General features: G+C 41.1%; 1 protein-coding gene across 1 annotated transcript in view; it reads right to left on the bottom strand.

Annotated features, from left to right (window-relative positions):
• LOC104123327 (carbonic anhydrase 2) overlaps nt 1–13,500 on the bottom strand; it is a 72,041-nt gene extending 58,541 nt beyond the window's left edge. Inside the window, exon 1 of the mRNA XM_035891165.1 lies at nt 13,425–13,500. Within this exon, the coding sequence (XP_035747058.1) occupies nt 13,425–13,500 (76 nt within the window). The remainder of the gene's footprint in view (nt 1–13,424) is intronic.
• Between the last annotated feature and the right edge of the window lie 3,115 nt (nt 13,501–16,615).

A 16,615-nucleotide genomic window follows, 5' to 3' on the forward strand; every position in this document is an offset into this window, starting at 1 on the left:
TGCTTTAATATGGATGTTTGTGTTTATATATATGTGTATTAACTTTTTTAGTTGCAGTCCATGTGACCCACGTGAAGTGAGATGATAAATGTGGCCATACCAATGTGGTAATTCTGCTGGCGATAACATGATCTCTCATTGCTGTGTTGATTAGTGTCTGAGAAGAAAATTTATGTCTGGGGTTTGTTATGCCGTGCACTACATAATGCACTGTAATAAATCACTGGTTGTATCAGCACCAGGTGAAAAAAAAGACTGAATTATAGTTAAACATTTGTTTGATCTCATTCTTTTCTATCTGCTGATCATATAAATGCTTTCCTGCATAGATTTTTTTTTTAAAATGAATGCAAGCAATATATAATCAGCACCATGCATTTGTTACCCCTACTGTTATCCATAGCCCTGTCCTCCTTGTATTCTGTCTATTGGTGAACCTTTGCACCCTGTGTTTCTGGACCGTCCGTAGCAACACTGAACATATGCAAGTCCCTACACATCTTTAAGAACATGTAGTTATTTTCAGAAAGCTTATAAATTACTTATAGCAAGGGAGATATATAAGTATTCCATAAAGAGAGTTTTAGGTACTGAATATTACAGAAACTGTCTAATCCAGTGTCCTCAGTTTTTGCCTAGGAATCTCTTATATGAAAATCCGCCTTCTCCCCGCAGTGCGGATTGGCTGTCTCGTTTTGCAGATTGCAGCCATCAGCATTTTCTAAAAGCAAAGAACACTAATGGGGAAGAGGTGAAATGGGCCATGTGGAGCAGAAATACAGAAGAACAATACAGGTTGAAGTGACCTATAGCTAGACACAGTCTAGTCAGGAGGTGATTGTGTGCAACTCACATCAGTGAAAGCCCAAGGACTAAGGAGCCCTGAGGTGCTTATGGATGATTCCTTCATTGTTTTACTTCGTCTACAGCCTCTGCCTGTGGATGAGTCTCTCTGGGGTGCTTTACCAGGAATGCAAAGAACACAAACTGACCAAAATATTTCCTCAAAGATACACTTTACAAAAAGCTTCATATACACTCAATAAAACCTAAAAAATCTTTATAGAGGTTGAGGAAGAAAAAAGATTAGATAGAGTATCAGTGATCCCCAACCTTTCTATAAAAAGTGTTGTGCTTCATTTGTAATTGCTTCCTTCAAAACAAAAGCATGCAGAACTTGTGCACAGCGCATACTCTCTCCTTCCTTAGGTGACTGTTGCCATGCTCTCATATGTACTCACTTGAGTGGTGTGCTTGCTGAAACTCAAGGCTCCAGTCAAGAATGAAAATCTGATCTGAGCTGTCTGCACAAATGTGCTCTGGCACAGCCTGCTTGGAGTAATCCAGGAATGAAAGTTTGACCTAAGCTTGTTTGTTTTTATCAACTCCAGACTCATTCACTGTGAAATTCCAGTGGATTGGTGACTCTCCTCCCCCAAGGCAAACCTTAGGTTTGACAGATACTGACCTTCGGTTGTAATCCGAAGGGAATACAGAGTCACACTGAAACAGCTTGAAGGAAGAAAACAGAAAATGAGGGATGCAAAGAACTGGGATGAAACTTCAAGGCTAGGGGAGCAAGCAAGGCTGTCACTCCTTCACAATCCTTAGCACCAACTGATTTGTCAAAACAGGCTTAAGACCAAGATGCTTGCTGAGACTAATAGAAAAATAACCTTTTCTGAACTTAATAAATTACGAAAAATTCTAATCTGTTTCTATAACTTGCCAGTATCCATATTTTCTGTCAGAGGGAGTGTATCTGGGAATCTTCAGTGCAACATCTGTTAAGAGGCACATAGAATTTATATGCAAACATAAAAGCAACCTTTTTCAGAACAGTACACCAGTCCCTTTGTCCTCCCTACCTTTTTGATTGTAGAAGGCTGAAATATATCAGAACTGAGACAGTTCTAGCATAGCTGGTAAGGAGAAAGTGAATCCACATTCCCTACTTGCTATGGAAAACCACTTCATATAGTGTACCCCTGAAGAACCTAAGAACAGAAGAGCTAAAACCCAGTATTTCTGGAGGTGAAACTATCCACTGTTTGTGTACTTGTTACAGAGAAACCATTTCAGATGAATGATCACACGGTGGATATGCTTGAAATTCATTGCACTTTCAGAGCTCACCACTGGAGAGTGGAGGAGCACGCTCCTACAAACCCTGAAATAGCTATTCTGCTTAAAGGCAGAACTTAACTTGGACTGTGCTCAGGAGTTGGGCATTACAGTCCACTAAGCAATTGGGTGCTAATATCTAGATTTCATTCATGATGCAAACAACTGTAAGTGTTCATCTTGCACATATAGAACATAAGATCCATTAACTAAGAGCTTGTAGTAGCTTGAAGCAAATACAGTTGCAATTCTAGTGTGTAAGGAGACAAAATTTGCTATCAGATCAAAGATCATTTTTCTTCTCATATATTTGCTGTTTATACCTAAACACCAACCAAAACTTAGTCAAATATAGGTGCCCAAGTACAAAATTTAAATAGAAAGAATTCTGCAGAGCAAATAGAGAGGCCTTCATATCTGGGCTGACAGTTACCTTGGCACCTAAAATTTCAACAGTGTACCAATGAATATACATACCCTATGCTCAGAATTTTGCCACATTTCTTGTTAGACCGAAGAAGAAGCCACATAACAAGCATTTTTTTCAGCAAACACAATACAAAATCCAGAACAAAACCTTCTCCAAATGCAGATTTTGCCACTGTTCTTTAAAAGGATTGCTGGGACACTGTGCATGTATGAGACCTTGCAGTTGTCCAGCCAGAGGGTGTTCAGACTTGAAACTTTTGCCAGGCAAGGTTAATATGCTAATAACTAGGTCCTGGCAGATTCTTTGTCCTACAAGAATTGAAGGTGCTGAGTTCCTGAAGAAAAAATTAAAATATTCAGAGGCCTAGAGAGAAAGGGGAAGAAAGGAGGCTCAACTCCCTTACCAGGACAGTTGGGAATTTCACATGGATATGAGGAGACCCATGTCCTGGTTCCCAGAGATGCTCCATTCATTATGCTCGGTGACTGCTTACCGTAAAGTCATTCCTTGGGCCAAGCGTTGGCATGACTCTGCATGCCTTCTCCTGGGACAAGTTTCTGTGTTCCAGCTTCCGTATGAAAAGAAGAACCTGCCAAAGGCCATGAAGTACCTTAGTTGCTTGAGCCACTGGGCTCCACGCATAAGCTGAATAATTTTGCAATGTAAGACTCATACCAATGTTAGTCTGAGGGCTATGTTATGCTCCGTAAAGACACTGTGGGAACGTCATCCTTGCCTGGCTGGACAGAGCAAGACACTGGGAGACACAAGCATCTGAGGTGAAACCCATCTGTATCTCTTCATAGGCCTGCCAGAATAAACAAAGGAATATATGTCAGTTATGTGGCTTGTATGTAGAGCAAATATACACTTAATCTTCTATTGAATCACCTTTTTCACACAAAGATCATCAGTGATCCCTTGCAGAACAGCTGCTCAGACACATTCGGCTCTGGCTTCAGAAACCTCCCACACCAATGTCATGAGTAAAAAGCTATAAAAGAGCTGGCCAGATTGGAGGGTCAAATACCAGCCTGTAAGTGCTTGTAATAGGGGAGAGTGTGACTACTGATACTCATTCCTCTTTCTTAATGGCCTTATGCAGAAGCAAAGAGTTAGGAGAAAAACTTTTATGAGGAGGTAAAAAATAGTCGACCTTCACAAGAAATGAATCATTTCCACGGCACTTTCTCTTTCATATTGCTGGAGTATGTGCCTCAGCTAAGAATTTGCCTTGATTTTATTATTTTTTATTATTAAAAAAATATATATTGGAAAGTGTCAGCTCCTGAAACACTCATCTAGAAAGATCTGCCTATCTCTTCTAAAGAATCTCATTATTCTTATTTCCTAGCAAGAGAATCAGGGAGGAGGAAAATAAGAGTGATTTAAAAATCTCAGTAACCGAGAACAGGAGCTTACCAGTTTCAAACAAGAATCACTAACTGAACCAGCTCACTCCTTGTTATACACCATCGATTAAATGCATTACCTCATGCTTTGTCTTCAGCTCATATCTACAGAAGTTATATTATTACAATTTGAATTAATAAATTCTAGCAAAACAGTAAGCCCACAGAAATAGCGTCTTTTTCACCTTGTAAGAGACAGAAACATTTTTGTGATCATGAAATTTCATGTGGACTGGCTCATATTTTTCTGTTCTTTATAATGGTCATTTTGATCTTTAAGGCCTGACAAGACAGGTTGTTTTGTTTACCAAAAAAAATGTTTTTATGCATATCCATACGTGCATGTATCTGGCAGTCAGCCCCTCCTAGATATGTTTGAATCTATTGGTCAAATTTGGCAAAAGAAGGAGTTGTCTCAAAGTTTTTATTTCCTATAGGTTGCATGGAGCAGTCAAGAAGATGAAGGGAGGAGACCCATGCATGCCCCCTCTGGGGAAGGGCCACAACCTTTCCTGGAGTTCAGGGAATCCACCTAGGGACTGCATCTCCAGGCACAGCTGTGGAGGACACAAAGCTTCAGTGGTTTTGCTGCTCACTCATTTGCTTCAAAGACAGGGCAGAGCAATCATTTCCACTGACAATTCTCCCAGGCCACAGAGGCTTCTAAAATGTGTGTGTAGGGGATTTTGCCCTGATTCACTGCAAAATGAATTTTTCAGCAACGGCTCAATAGTGTTATTTTTCACCTGAGATGTACAAAAAACTAATCAGTACCAAAGCAGTAAGGAAATGTGTAAGGGTTTTCTGGTCACCATGGGGCAGTACTGATGATAGAGTGTTTGTTTGTGTCTGTCTCCCTGGTTTTGCTTTTATCATTAAATGGGCAAAATAAAGACATGACACTTATAACTATATACAGGTACCTACAATATTTTTTCCTAGGGTATCTCTGCAAGTATCTCTTCAGATACTCTCTCTGAAGCTTATTATAAATTATTTTTGAACTGAGACCTACTTTACCCACTTTTAATGAAGACCATTAAGAATGCCAACATGCATGCCAGCTTACTGCAGGAGCTATCATTAGCTGAGCACCCAAACTACTCAAATTGAGTAGAAACTAGATAGGTCAAGAATTCAGTTACGTTGCAGCCCTTTGCTTGTTTCGCTAAATCCATCAAGGGTTTAAAGCAGCAAGTGGTCTAAAAGGCAACTTCCAGAAGAAACATGATAGAAAAGGTCAGAGCATTTCAAGCAGGAACAGGACCACTGCTGAAAGGTTTATGAACTTTCAATTGCATAATTGACTTACCTCCCAGTATTTCAGGTCCAGACGCATCGCAGTCTAAAGAAAGTAGCCCCTTCTCAACTAAGAGTATTTCTATGTTCCTCTCAGCATTTGAATGGGAAGGCAGGCAGAAATCACTTAGGAGTGAGATTTGCAAAACTGGCTAAATGGATTTGTGATTTTGAATGTGCATGCGCTCTGCTTCTCTGAATATTCCTGCCTGACATTAGCTTACAAATCCAGAACTACGAAGTGTTTCAAGGGTTGTATTGAGCAAACACATAGCTTTCTCCGCGAATGCTTAACTGGCTGATCTCTCAAAGCCTTATGCTGGTCTTGATGGCATTCCTCTGTGTATCTGTTCAGATGGAACAAGATAGTGTTGTACTGCCTCATCTGACCTGTTTATCTCTAAAGGTCAGGTCATGTTCTAATGGGATATAACACAGGCAAAAACACAGGCAATATTTTAAGTTTTAATGGGGCATAGCACCTTCCCACATCACAGTATCTAAATGTCACTAGCCCTGCTGAAGATAACCAGGGTGTCTCACCTGAATGAGATAAGGAGGATATGGACTTATGAATTTTATTTAAACATCATGGCCCAGAAAACAATATAAGGGAATGGAAAATTACTACTGTACATATGAGAAAAGCTACAGCTTTTTGTTGTTTAAGACACCTAGCGTGTATATGAGTACAAAAGAGGTACGTCACACCGTGTCAGACTGTGAAATGCCATTGGCAAGGTATCAGGTTATAGCAAGAAACTCAGATGTGTGCGAAGCTACGGAAAATATCACAGACATGTATGGAAACTCCAGCAACAGACAAACACTTTCTGGAATATCTGCCAGAGCAAAAAGAGCTCAAGCCTGGTTCTGCAGGGCCTGTCTGCAGAAGTATTGTTAGCTTTCCACCAGAACTACCTGGGAGATGGCTGACTGCATATTTCCTTGCTTTTTGCTCCTTTCTGTGGCATGGTGAGAGGCTCTCTAACGCCCAAAAGCTCTGGAATAGGCCTCTTAACTTTATAGACCTAACAAGATCTAAAAGATGTTGTTAGTGTGGATGCTGTCACGTTAATGTATGTGGTCGTTGATAAGAATATTCAGTTCAATTAGGCAAGTGAAAACTCACATGCTCAGCACTGTGTGGTCATGAGCCAGATGTACCCTGGTGAGTAAAATAGTTGTAGTGGCAGAGAAAATCTTTAAAGTAAGAATAAAATAAACACAGCACCAGTGCTGATCCATATTCACCTGTAAAATGAGTCAGTTCAATATGTTCTAGGACTTCTGCAGTACAACCATTACATACACACAAAACATGATAACATTTATGTCAGAAGCTCCAAGACTACTACAGAGTTATTGAAGTAATTCACTTGCACTGAAATTCAAATCTTCACCCAGGAATGGGAATCTGAATCTTTTTAAACATTCGGGCACGGAATAACCAGAAAAAAAATCCCAGGAATGGAAATTTTGGCTGTACTATTTGATTATAAAAAACTCTGGATGCATCCCTTGTGAGCTTTCATCAGACTGACACTTTTTCTCTCCTGAGATAAGATGGGTCTTGGCTCTGGAAGCCTAGCACTGATGTTCAACCCTGAGCCCAGAACACAAGAATATTCAAACACTTGAAGTTAGTTCTAATAAAAACAAAGAAATTCTGTGATTAAGTCCAGTAAGATCTAGAGAACCAGAGCTGCTGTCAGAAGACAGTATTAACAGTATCAACGTGACAACAGGAGAAGTCTTAACCTGGCAGCACATCTACAGATGAGGAAATATTTGCCTCTCATGAGTTAAAGTCAAGCAAAGATAAGATAAATATGGGATAATGCACAGCAGTGAATACTGTCTTAGCTAAGATTTTTAGAAGTGCTGTGCTTCCTCTTCAAAACCAGTAAGCATTATATTGGCAAGAGAAGCAGTGGTCTTTACACTCTTCTTCCGCAGGATATTCTCCTTTATATTTGCTTGGAAAAAGAAGCCATATCCAAGAAAGATGGTCAGGAATACATACTTACCCTGACACCCACTCCTGAATAACATGATTGATGCTACCTGTGCAACTGTGTGAAATTTTGGCCTTATCCAGTTCCATGGAATCACCAGTCTTGGAAATCCCAGAAAGCTTCAAGACGCCAAAAGAGGCACTACCGAGAACTCCCCTATTTGAAACAGTCATATACTGTCAGGAATAAACACAGAGAGACGCTTGGCCTCTCAGTGAACATTCCCATCATGTATTTCACACCATCTGACCATTTCACAGGCTCCCACCAGGAACTACCTGGTTTTGTCTCTCCGCATGCTCTACCACTAACTGTGTATGGACACAGAGAATATCCCTTGGTTTCATACCCTGTAAATAATCATTTGTTCTCAAAATAAAAGTCAAATAAAAGAAAACACTGTCATTTTAACTGATGGGAAAATTATCATAACAGGAGGAAAAAAACTGCTAAGAAGTTGCTGTTCTTGTTGCCATCTATCTCCCACACTCACATTCAGATTAAAAGTTTGGTCAAACAGACTTGTTCTGAGTAAATGGAAGGACACTCAGGCTACGTATTAGAATATAAAATCTTTCTCCCTTGGTCCTAATGGAAGCTATCTCAACAAATCTAGCAATTTCACCAAGTATACACAAAAGACCATAGTTCAGAAATGCCATTCTCTGGTGCTAAAAGGATGATTAAGGATTAATAAGCATAAATCAATAGTATCAGAGAACAAGGGCAGATGCATACCCTTTCAAAAATATGGCCATCAGACACGCATAATATACCATGAAATAGTATCAGAAAAGACAGTTAATATATAAGATCATGAAATTTTTATTATTTATGGAGAATTGTATATAATAACCAGTAAATTTTGGACATCCAAAAAGAAGAAAGATAAGTTAAAGGTCTGTTATTATTAAAGGTCTATTATATATATTCCCTTCTGGGAAACATGGCTGATCTAGAATTTTTAAGAATTAGATTTTTTTCTATTGGTACAATGAGCGTAAAGAAGGTATATATAGTTCTAAAAGTTTTTTCTACAAACATTATTGCTCTTTTTTGTATTTATATTGAACACATTTTCCTTAATTCCTGTCTAGCATTTATTGGATGTGTCATTGTCAAGTACTGCTGGATACTCAGAAAATACATGGCTATAGGTTTTACAAACCATCTGTACATCCCAGATGAAAAAATAGACCAACGTGTCTCTTTCATTGCAAAATTGCCAAATAAATAAATAAAAAATAGGACTACACAGAAAACCACAGGATTTAAATTGTTTTTATTCATCCTCAGTAAAAGATCTCCTATGACTTGTTCCTTGGAAGATGATCTTTAGCTCCTCCAGCTTCTGAAAGGGCTTTCTGAAATTCCCTAGCCTTTTTCCCTTCCCTTCTCCCTTGCTTCTCTCTGATTTATGCAAATCCAATATTATCTCTAAATATCCATTCATATGGATAATCTTCATGCAGATGTGTCTTCTGGCCAAACAAAAATCTTGGCCTGTTGCCGTATTTCTGACTATTAACTCCAAGGTAACCATGGGAAAAATTGTCTTTGCTAGGGCAAGAGGGCTAATACCAGTTACCAATAATAATTCAGGCCTATGATCCAGGCCTCATCCAAGTGACACGTAAATCTTTCCAATTCCCTCTGTTAAGATATTAGGGTGCAGAGCCTATTCATCCAACCAGCTAAAAATGAATTGAGGCTCTCAGTGTCTCACACCCTCACTGCTGCAGTGTCCCTTCCTCCAGCACTGGCAAACACGACCTTTCCATTGTTTGCTAAGACCATTTTCTTGTTCTGTCTTTTAGACTGTGTCACCACCTCTTTGAATCCCAAATGTCGTCTTTGTCACATTAAACACGCACAACGTGCTTTGACCTTCAAGGTCCTTCACAGGCTTCTTTCTCCTGACCTATTAGCTGAAACTGGGAATCAAAGTGCCAGCTCTTGTCTCTGATCAGCAAGCATCCGTTTATATTTTCAAAGCAAGCATGAATTTAGGCATCCTGTCAAACTTGGGAGAAGCTCTGCAAAAATGACTCAGAAAACTCCTTAAAATTATCCTTTGCCATGATGCCTTCAAAAATGAAGCCAGATAGGCTTCTATTTTCTGATTCCAGAGTCTACTCTGATGGCTCACAGTGTCCATTGTCTTCTTTCATGTCTTCATCGTCTCTCATTTTAAATGAGATTTAATGGGGAATTTTTTAGATGAGGAATTATCTTCTTTTTCCCTGTGTTTCTACATAGTTCACCACAAAGCTTTCTGGTCTGTGACTGGGCATTTATGCTATGTTTAGACTAGCAAGTGTTGCAAACCAGTAGGAGCTGATATGGCCAGCAGAACGGTTGTTGCTGGGGACCTGACACCCACGCTACAAACATTTCATGAGACCACTCGCTGCCCTCCCAGAGGGCAGGTTCACTCCCAGTTCACTTTCACCTAAAACTGCTCCACAATCACAGCCAAAGCACAGTAAATGGGAATGGCAGAGAGATACGTTTAAAAATTACACTCCTGATCTGAACCACACACCTAATGTAGACACATCCTTAATGTGACAGGAAAAAGAAAGCAAGTATGTTACCATCTATACACGTGGGAAGTTGACTGCTCAGTCATGATACTGTTCTTCTGGGGTGATTATTCTCTCACCTATCAATTTGTGTTGCTAAATAATGCACTAGATAAATGGGGAAGATAGCAGAAGCCACACTACTTGTTAGTTCTACAATAAAATACTTTTGAATAAACTACTGGAAACATAATCTACTCACACACAAATATTGTTCTAATGTCTGGATTTGAAGACTACCTGCAATCTTCATATTTTCATGTTTTTCTATACATCTTTTTATTTGAGTCATGTCTCAAAGCTCCTTCACTGGCAGACTTTAAACAGGTGGGGAACCATAAGCCAGCACATAACTGGAATACATAATAAAGGAATAGAGTTTTAATGAACAGAACTATCATTCTGTTCTTTGCAGTAGGTTTTTTTTGAATAATGTCAAATCTCAGTGAGTAAAAATGACTGTGAGTCTCCCTGGTGCTGGTGTTTGGAAGTTGACTTGAGCACTGCTAGGCCCGTGTCAGATGTGGTAACAGAAAGCCCTACTCAGCCTGCAGAGATTCCAAGTGGGATCGTTACCCTAATCAGCGTCAGGCACCTCTGAGAATCCCCAGTTCTAACTAAGGGAAGAGTGCTCCCCTATGCCGACAGCATACATCTGTGGTGGATCAGATGTGCAAAATGGTCCTACTCCCTGACACTCAGGGCTTTTGTCAATGCTTTTGAAGCTGTGATTAGTGAGTGCCTCAGGGAGAACTATTTTAGTCCTCCCTGTTTCTCTTAACAAGGAATTGGTTTTCAGCAGCCTTTACTAACATAAAGAAATAAAAGGAATCATCTTCACATATTTTATCAGAAAATCCTGCAGACCATTATCTGAAAGCCAGCAGCAACACTTCACAGTAGCAAAGTTGATGGCAAAAATAAAAATTTAAACCTATAGAATCATAAAGGTCTCTCTGATTAGGTGGGCTGACAACCTGGTCCTTTCTTCTATACAGTGTTCTCAGCAATTACAATATCATTAAGTTATACAACTGTCTCTTCAATTAACAAAGACTAATATTTCAGTCCCCACCCTGTTGGTTAGCATTACAGATCTCCTTGAATGTTTGGACACCTGGAATAGCACTCCTGCTGTTGATGGGATGGATACAAATCTGATCAGATATGGTGTTGGGTTTTGGGCCATAACCATGTGCATCCCTTTGCTACCAGACTGGACCACACTGGACACTATCTGCAGCTGCTCATACCCTGTTCAAGAATTTATACAAATTAGCTGGACAGCCTTTGAGAATCATCTCTTGAAGACAGGAAGAAAAAGGTTTTAATTTTGTTTTGGGATAGGTACCATTTGCTGCGGGGCCACTTCTGTGTCTTAGGAGTTGAGGCCATGAATTTCCATCTTGGTAAAAAAGCTCTTACCATCCTGTGTTCAGGCATGCATGATTAGAGCTGTTCTTTAGTCAGAGGCCAAAAGCTGTCCTTTTAAAGCTCTAAAGTCTATGTCAGGCTTCTGATTCAGGAGAAGTACAATACTGACTGTAAAACTTACTGTGAAATTGAGTTAAGTGCTCTCCTAAACTTATGTGGCAAATTTATGGTGTGAGGGAGGGAGAAAAGAGCTTAATCCCTTTCTGAAACCGAACGATTAACTTAAATCCATTGATGACAACATTGGGTCTGTATATCAATGATAGTTTACAGGCTGTTAAGCAGCATTTGGTTTGTCAGCAATTCAAGTGTGACCTCCACGCCAAGGTTCAACACTTAATATAGGCGCTGCTAGATAATCTAAAGCCTAGTCTGTGAAAAGAAGTAAAGCAGAAGGCTCTGCTGGGACTGATATATCCATTCTCCTCTTACTCACCAGTGTTACATGTGTAGCATAGTTCCCAGGGTCAAGAAAGTTGTTTGCCTCCTCATAGGTTGATGGTAACCAGAAAATCAAAACTTTTCAAAAAACCTTTTTGACTGCTTCCTAGTCAATGACCTATTTTACTGGATGTATCCACGCTGATAGCGTATCTTCCTTCAACATTCTGATATTCCCAGGGATCGCCCATTTTGAAAGTAAATGAGTTCTTATTTTTGGAAAGCCACAAAACTGATCAAATCATTCACTGTGAGCTGCATCTCCTTGCCATATGCCATAATCCTTGGGATATTGTCCAATGCAGAAAATCCTGGAGCTTTCCGAGGGTTTCCAGTGGAGGCTCACCAGTACGATTCCACAGATCTCTGCTGCCATCTCTGCATCTTCTTTATGTAGAGAATCACAACACCAGAAAATACTCAGCCTCACTGCTGAAGAGTAGAGCAAGTGCACTGGCATTAAGAGAAGTAAACCTGGAAAAAAAAAGCCAACCACCACCTACATACACCTATTCCCAGAGGAATGCAAGGCAAAAATGCACGTCTAATTAACCATCTAATACACAAGACTCATTATAAAACATGTGTGATTCAGACAGCCGCATGCACTGTGCAACTAGGGGACCATCTCGTCTGTTTGCCTGAGTGTTAATCCAAGCTGCCCTGTGCCTTCATGTGGGATCACTGTCGCAGATGGAGTGAGAGGGAGGCAAAAATAATGTGGTTTATTGGTGTAAAACAGTGAGTTAACAAAGTTCAGTGGTAACTGCGACAATAGTTTGAGATTCGATGGCAAGGTACACTTTGTTATTTACTGCACAGAGGACAGGGTCAGACAAAGCTGTCAGGGAGACCCTCCTGTTGAGTCATGAGGTTCAGAAAAGATCCCCTTGCTTTCTAAACTCCCTCAGAGAGGAGTCTGGGTGCAGCTGGATCCAATCCTAGTCCCAGACTTGGTCAACGGTTTATGTCTAAAGGATTATACATGCACAATTAATCCTTTATATCACTTAGCTGAGGTTTCAGAGTTAGCATGCTGTTAGCCACTTACTGAGAATCTGTTGGGGTAAGGAATCTCTCAGCCTCAAGGAGTAACCTTGGGAGGCGTCCCTGCTCAAGGGGAGATCCTGGCGTGCAGCCCACTGCCGTGCAGGAGAGCTCCACGGGCTCTTGGGCTGCTCACTATTGATGGGGGTCAGATGATTGACTCATGGTCATATTTGCATACTGATCACTGTGCTTAGATGGGCACACTCCACAATAGCCCTTGGCTATCGTATTGTTATCTGTCTCCCCCCACATCCAGTGGGTGCATCCTTCACTACCAGACACATCTATCAGATGCATCTTATCACCACAGCCACAGGTAGTTATCACTTGAAAGAGGTCAAAGGAGGGGGAGCACACCGCCACAATCACTAAGTCTCTGTTTCACTGTAGCACAAAAAGAATGAAAGCCACAGCCTTCTCTCTTCTCAAAGGAGTTGATTTGCTCAGAGTCCCTCAAGGGGTCATACCATGCCTCTGGTATGACCGTGACACTGTGTACCAATGAGGTACACTCCTGGTTTTCAAGAGGTGGCATTTGACCCTTTCATGGTTCAGGAGTCCTCACCACTTTCACCAACCAGCGGCGAATTCTGCCTTTAGATCAGTTCTGCACATCTCGCTGTGATTGTACCTGTTTGTACCTGTTTGCTATCTGCCCGGTCTTCGCCAGCTCTTCCCTGAGACCTTCCACCCATGCAGTTCTTCATCGCCCTCCTTCTAGCATGAGCAGGAAGATCTACTTCTCCCTCTTTAGCCTGATCAGACATCACCTTTGGCTCCTTCAAAGTTAACACCACAGTTTGTAGGCTGGAGAGTGGGCAAGGTAATTAATGGCCCAAATGATCTCAGAAAGAAGCAAAGCTGCTCCAAGCTGATGAGATTCTTTTCTTCTTGGAGAAGGAGGGAAAGGGAGCTGTTTCCTCAGCTACGTTACTCTGGAAGACGGTCAGGTGTGGCAGGCAGCCAACCAGGGACAGGTTGGTAAGAGCAAGACTAACTTCACCAGGAGGACGCTTTTTCTCCTATGAGTCTGAAATTTGTTGTAGCTTCAGTCAAAATGCTCTCCCACGTGAACAAAAAAACAGTAACAGAATGTGTATTTACATAGCACATATGTGTTCTGTGCATATATTGATATACATGCATACCTACAGACAGGCAGTAAGCTGTAAAAACACAGAGGCATAGGTCTGTTCAATGGGAGAAAGGCTTTGAGGCAAGGGAATGAAACCTTATCCAAAACAAGCCCGACTCCAGCACGTTCCATTAGAGGCACGATGCGTCCTCTAATGGCCATGGCTAGGGATTAGCTGCGTGCCCTTCCGGAGGGATGGCTCTGCCCCGCTGACAGACCGGAGAGTTCAGCCCCGCCGAGCCGTCACCGCTGCCACACGGCCAGTGGACGGGACAGAACGTCTGTGCCAATCACTTCTTCTGATCCCAAATACTCCCCATGGGAGGCTTTATTACAAGGTGCAGAAAAATTCACGGCAGCCTGATTCTAGCCATGAGCACCATTTTTGATGAAACGACGTCACAGAAACCCCTTCCTTTTTCTTTCAGCAAAACAACCCAGAATGCTGGGAGTGAAGTTAGCGAGTCATATTTTGCAGCACTGCTCCAGACATTACTGTATAGTCGTATTTGTTTAAATTTTAAGTTGTATTTGTTTAAATTTTCAAGGTTCCTACACCGTGAGGCAGAATTTGAACTTTTTTCTTTTTTCAATTAAATCTGAAACTCAGGCAAAATAATTCAGAATTCTTCCCATGGTCTTAACAGCCATGCACATAGTTCGCAAAACACTCTTATTTAATATAAAAAAAAGGGGTCCAAAGATCTGTCCATTTTTGTATAGGTGACTCTAATGACATTTCCAAGGCATCAATTTGGGCATAGAATAAATCACATTTAATTAAATACAGTCCTGGTCTAAAGCAGATTTGATGAGTCTAAATTCTTCCAAAATACCCATCACCTGAATGATTTTGACTCTTCTTCCCCACTAAAATCCATGTCTATTTTGGTACAAAATTTGAGATTGAGATCTAAATCTACCTCCTCTTGCCTGCCTCAGAGACCTTTGTCAAGCGAGACTGCCAGCTGATCGTTCCCCACTCAGCTGCACACAGGTAACCTAGAGGATAACTTCTCTGGTCAGCACGATGCTGGGGCTAGAGAAGAGATTCCCAACGAGCAGCATGAGAAAATGGACTTCCCACATGTTTGCCATGGATATCTTTTAGTCTAACCAAGTTTAGACAGGCAGATCTTACCTAAAATTGATCATAATTAATTGTTGATGAGTGTTATCATGTCTCTGGTGCTACGTCAGCTGAGATTTCACTCCACGTGTACCTTCTTGCTCGTGTTCAAGACTGCCTGTGACGTGGACTCAGGTACAGCCATCCCTTTAAAACCTTTCAAGTTTCAGGAAGACTCACAGCACCACAGAGCTAGGCCGAGTCAAATTATTTTTGACATCTGCAGCAGATGAAAAGTAACTTGGAGGAGAGGCTGTCAACGAGCCATGCAATGTGGCTGCACATGTCTCATGTCTGCATTTCTATTTGAGAGGGACTGCTCCTAATTAGCACTGGTATCACCAAGTACAGTCAGGCATACATGGTATGTAAAGTCAAATACAGTAGTAACTCATTGTTTTCTACCCCACCCAGATGAAAATTTGATGTCTGCCCTCTTTACCAGATGCTTCTGAAGCCAGGGCTCCCTCCTCTCGCTGTGCACAGAACTACGCCGCACGGTGAAGTGTGCAGGTAGAAGTGAGATGTGTGGGATGTTATTACTACAGTGGCCTGCGGCGATTCGAGTTCAGTCACACCAGTGATTAATTTTTCTTGTACTTACAGAAAGCTGCAAGCTCAAAAGCTCTGTAAAATAACAATGAACACAGCCAGAGAGAAAAGAAAATTGCATCAGACATGAACACATTCTAAATGCTGACTCACAGCACCCCGCATATCCTCCCTTGCTGCCTTCAAACTCTCCCTAATCCCCTCATACTTTCAGTTTACAGCTCAATTTACAGTGCCCCTGAAGTGCCCCCCCACCCTCTGGCTTTTCATTTTCCTTCTGCTCTGACACTTCCCACTTTTTTCTGATGCCTACTGGACCACTGGTTTCTCAATCTGTCATCGTTACTTCAGACAGTCCCTTAAACACTGGAAGGGGGGCTGCAGAACAACCGCCAAAATCCATATTCACATGCTTCCTCCCATCTGCAGCTGGGTCAACGAAGTCCCGAGCCTAATTTAGCCTACCTTTTACTAATTATAAATACAGATATTATGAAACCAACTGCATGAAAAAGTCAAAAGACACTGTCTTTAGAGATTACTTCGACTTTACGTTTAAAAGTTAATAAGCATGGCTCTTGAGGATGAGGCTTACCTCAGCGTCATTTACAGAACCCAGACAGCTCCTTTGCAAAGTGTGACTGGGGAACCACTGTATCATTAAAAACCCCCTGAGATTACACGTTCCAGATTGGCAATATCATCAATTGCAAGAAAGATAAAGCCTGCTCTAAGATATGCAACTTAGCTTAATAAAGCACATTATAAAGTAACTTATACTGTGATTCACGGCAAACTACGTATTTTAGAAAAAAAGAGGTTTTGCTTCAGAATTCCTTTTTCTAATGAAGCAACATATAAGCAAACAGATTTACACGGCAGAATTGACTGGAGAAAAACAAGCAGAAAGTAGAAAGGTGGTTACAGTGTTGTTTCCTCATATTTTCACGGATCAGGAAATTGCCATTTTCAGGTGAAGGCAGGAAGCACTGGGTATCCTATCGGA

Source organism: Egretta garzetta, unplaced genomic scaffold (genome assembly GCF_000687185.1).
Source record: "Egretta garzetta isolate BGI_Z169 unplaced genomic scaffold, ASM68718v1 scaffold453, whole genome shotgun sequence".
NCBI classification, from domain to species: Eukaryota; Metazoa; Chordata; class Aves; order Pelecaniformes; family Ardeidae; genus Egretta; species Egretta garzetta.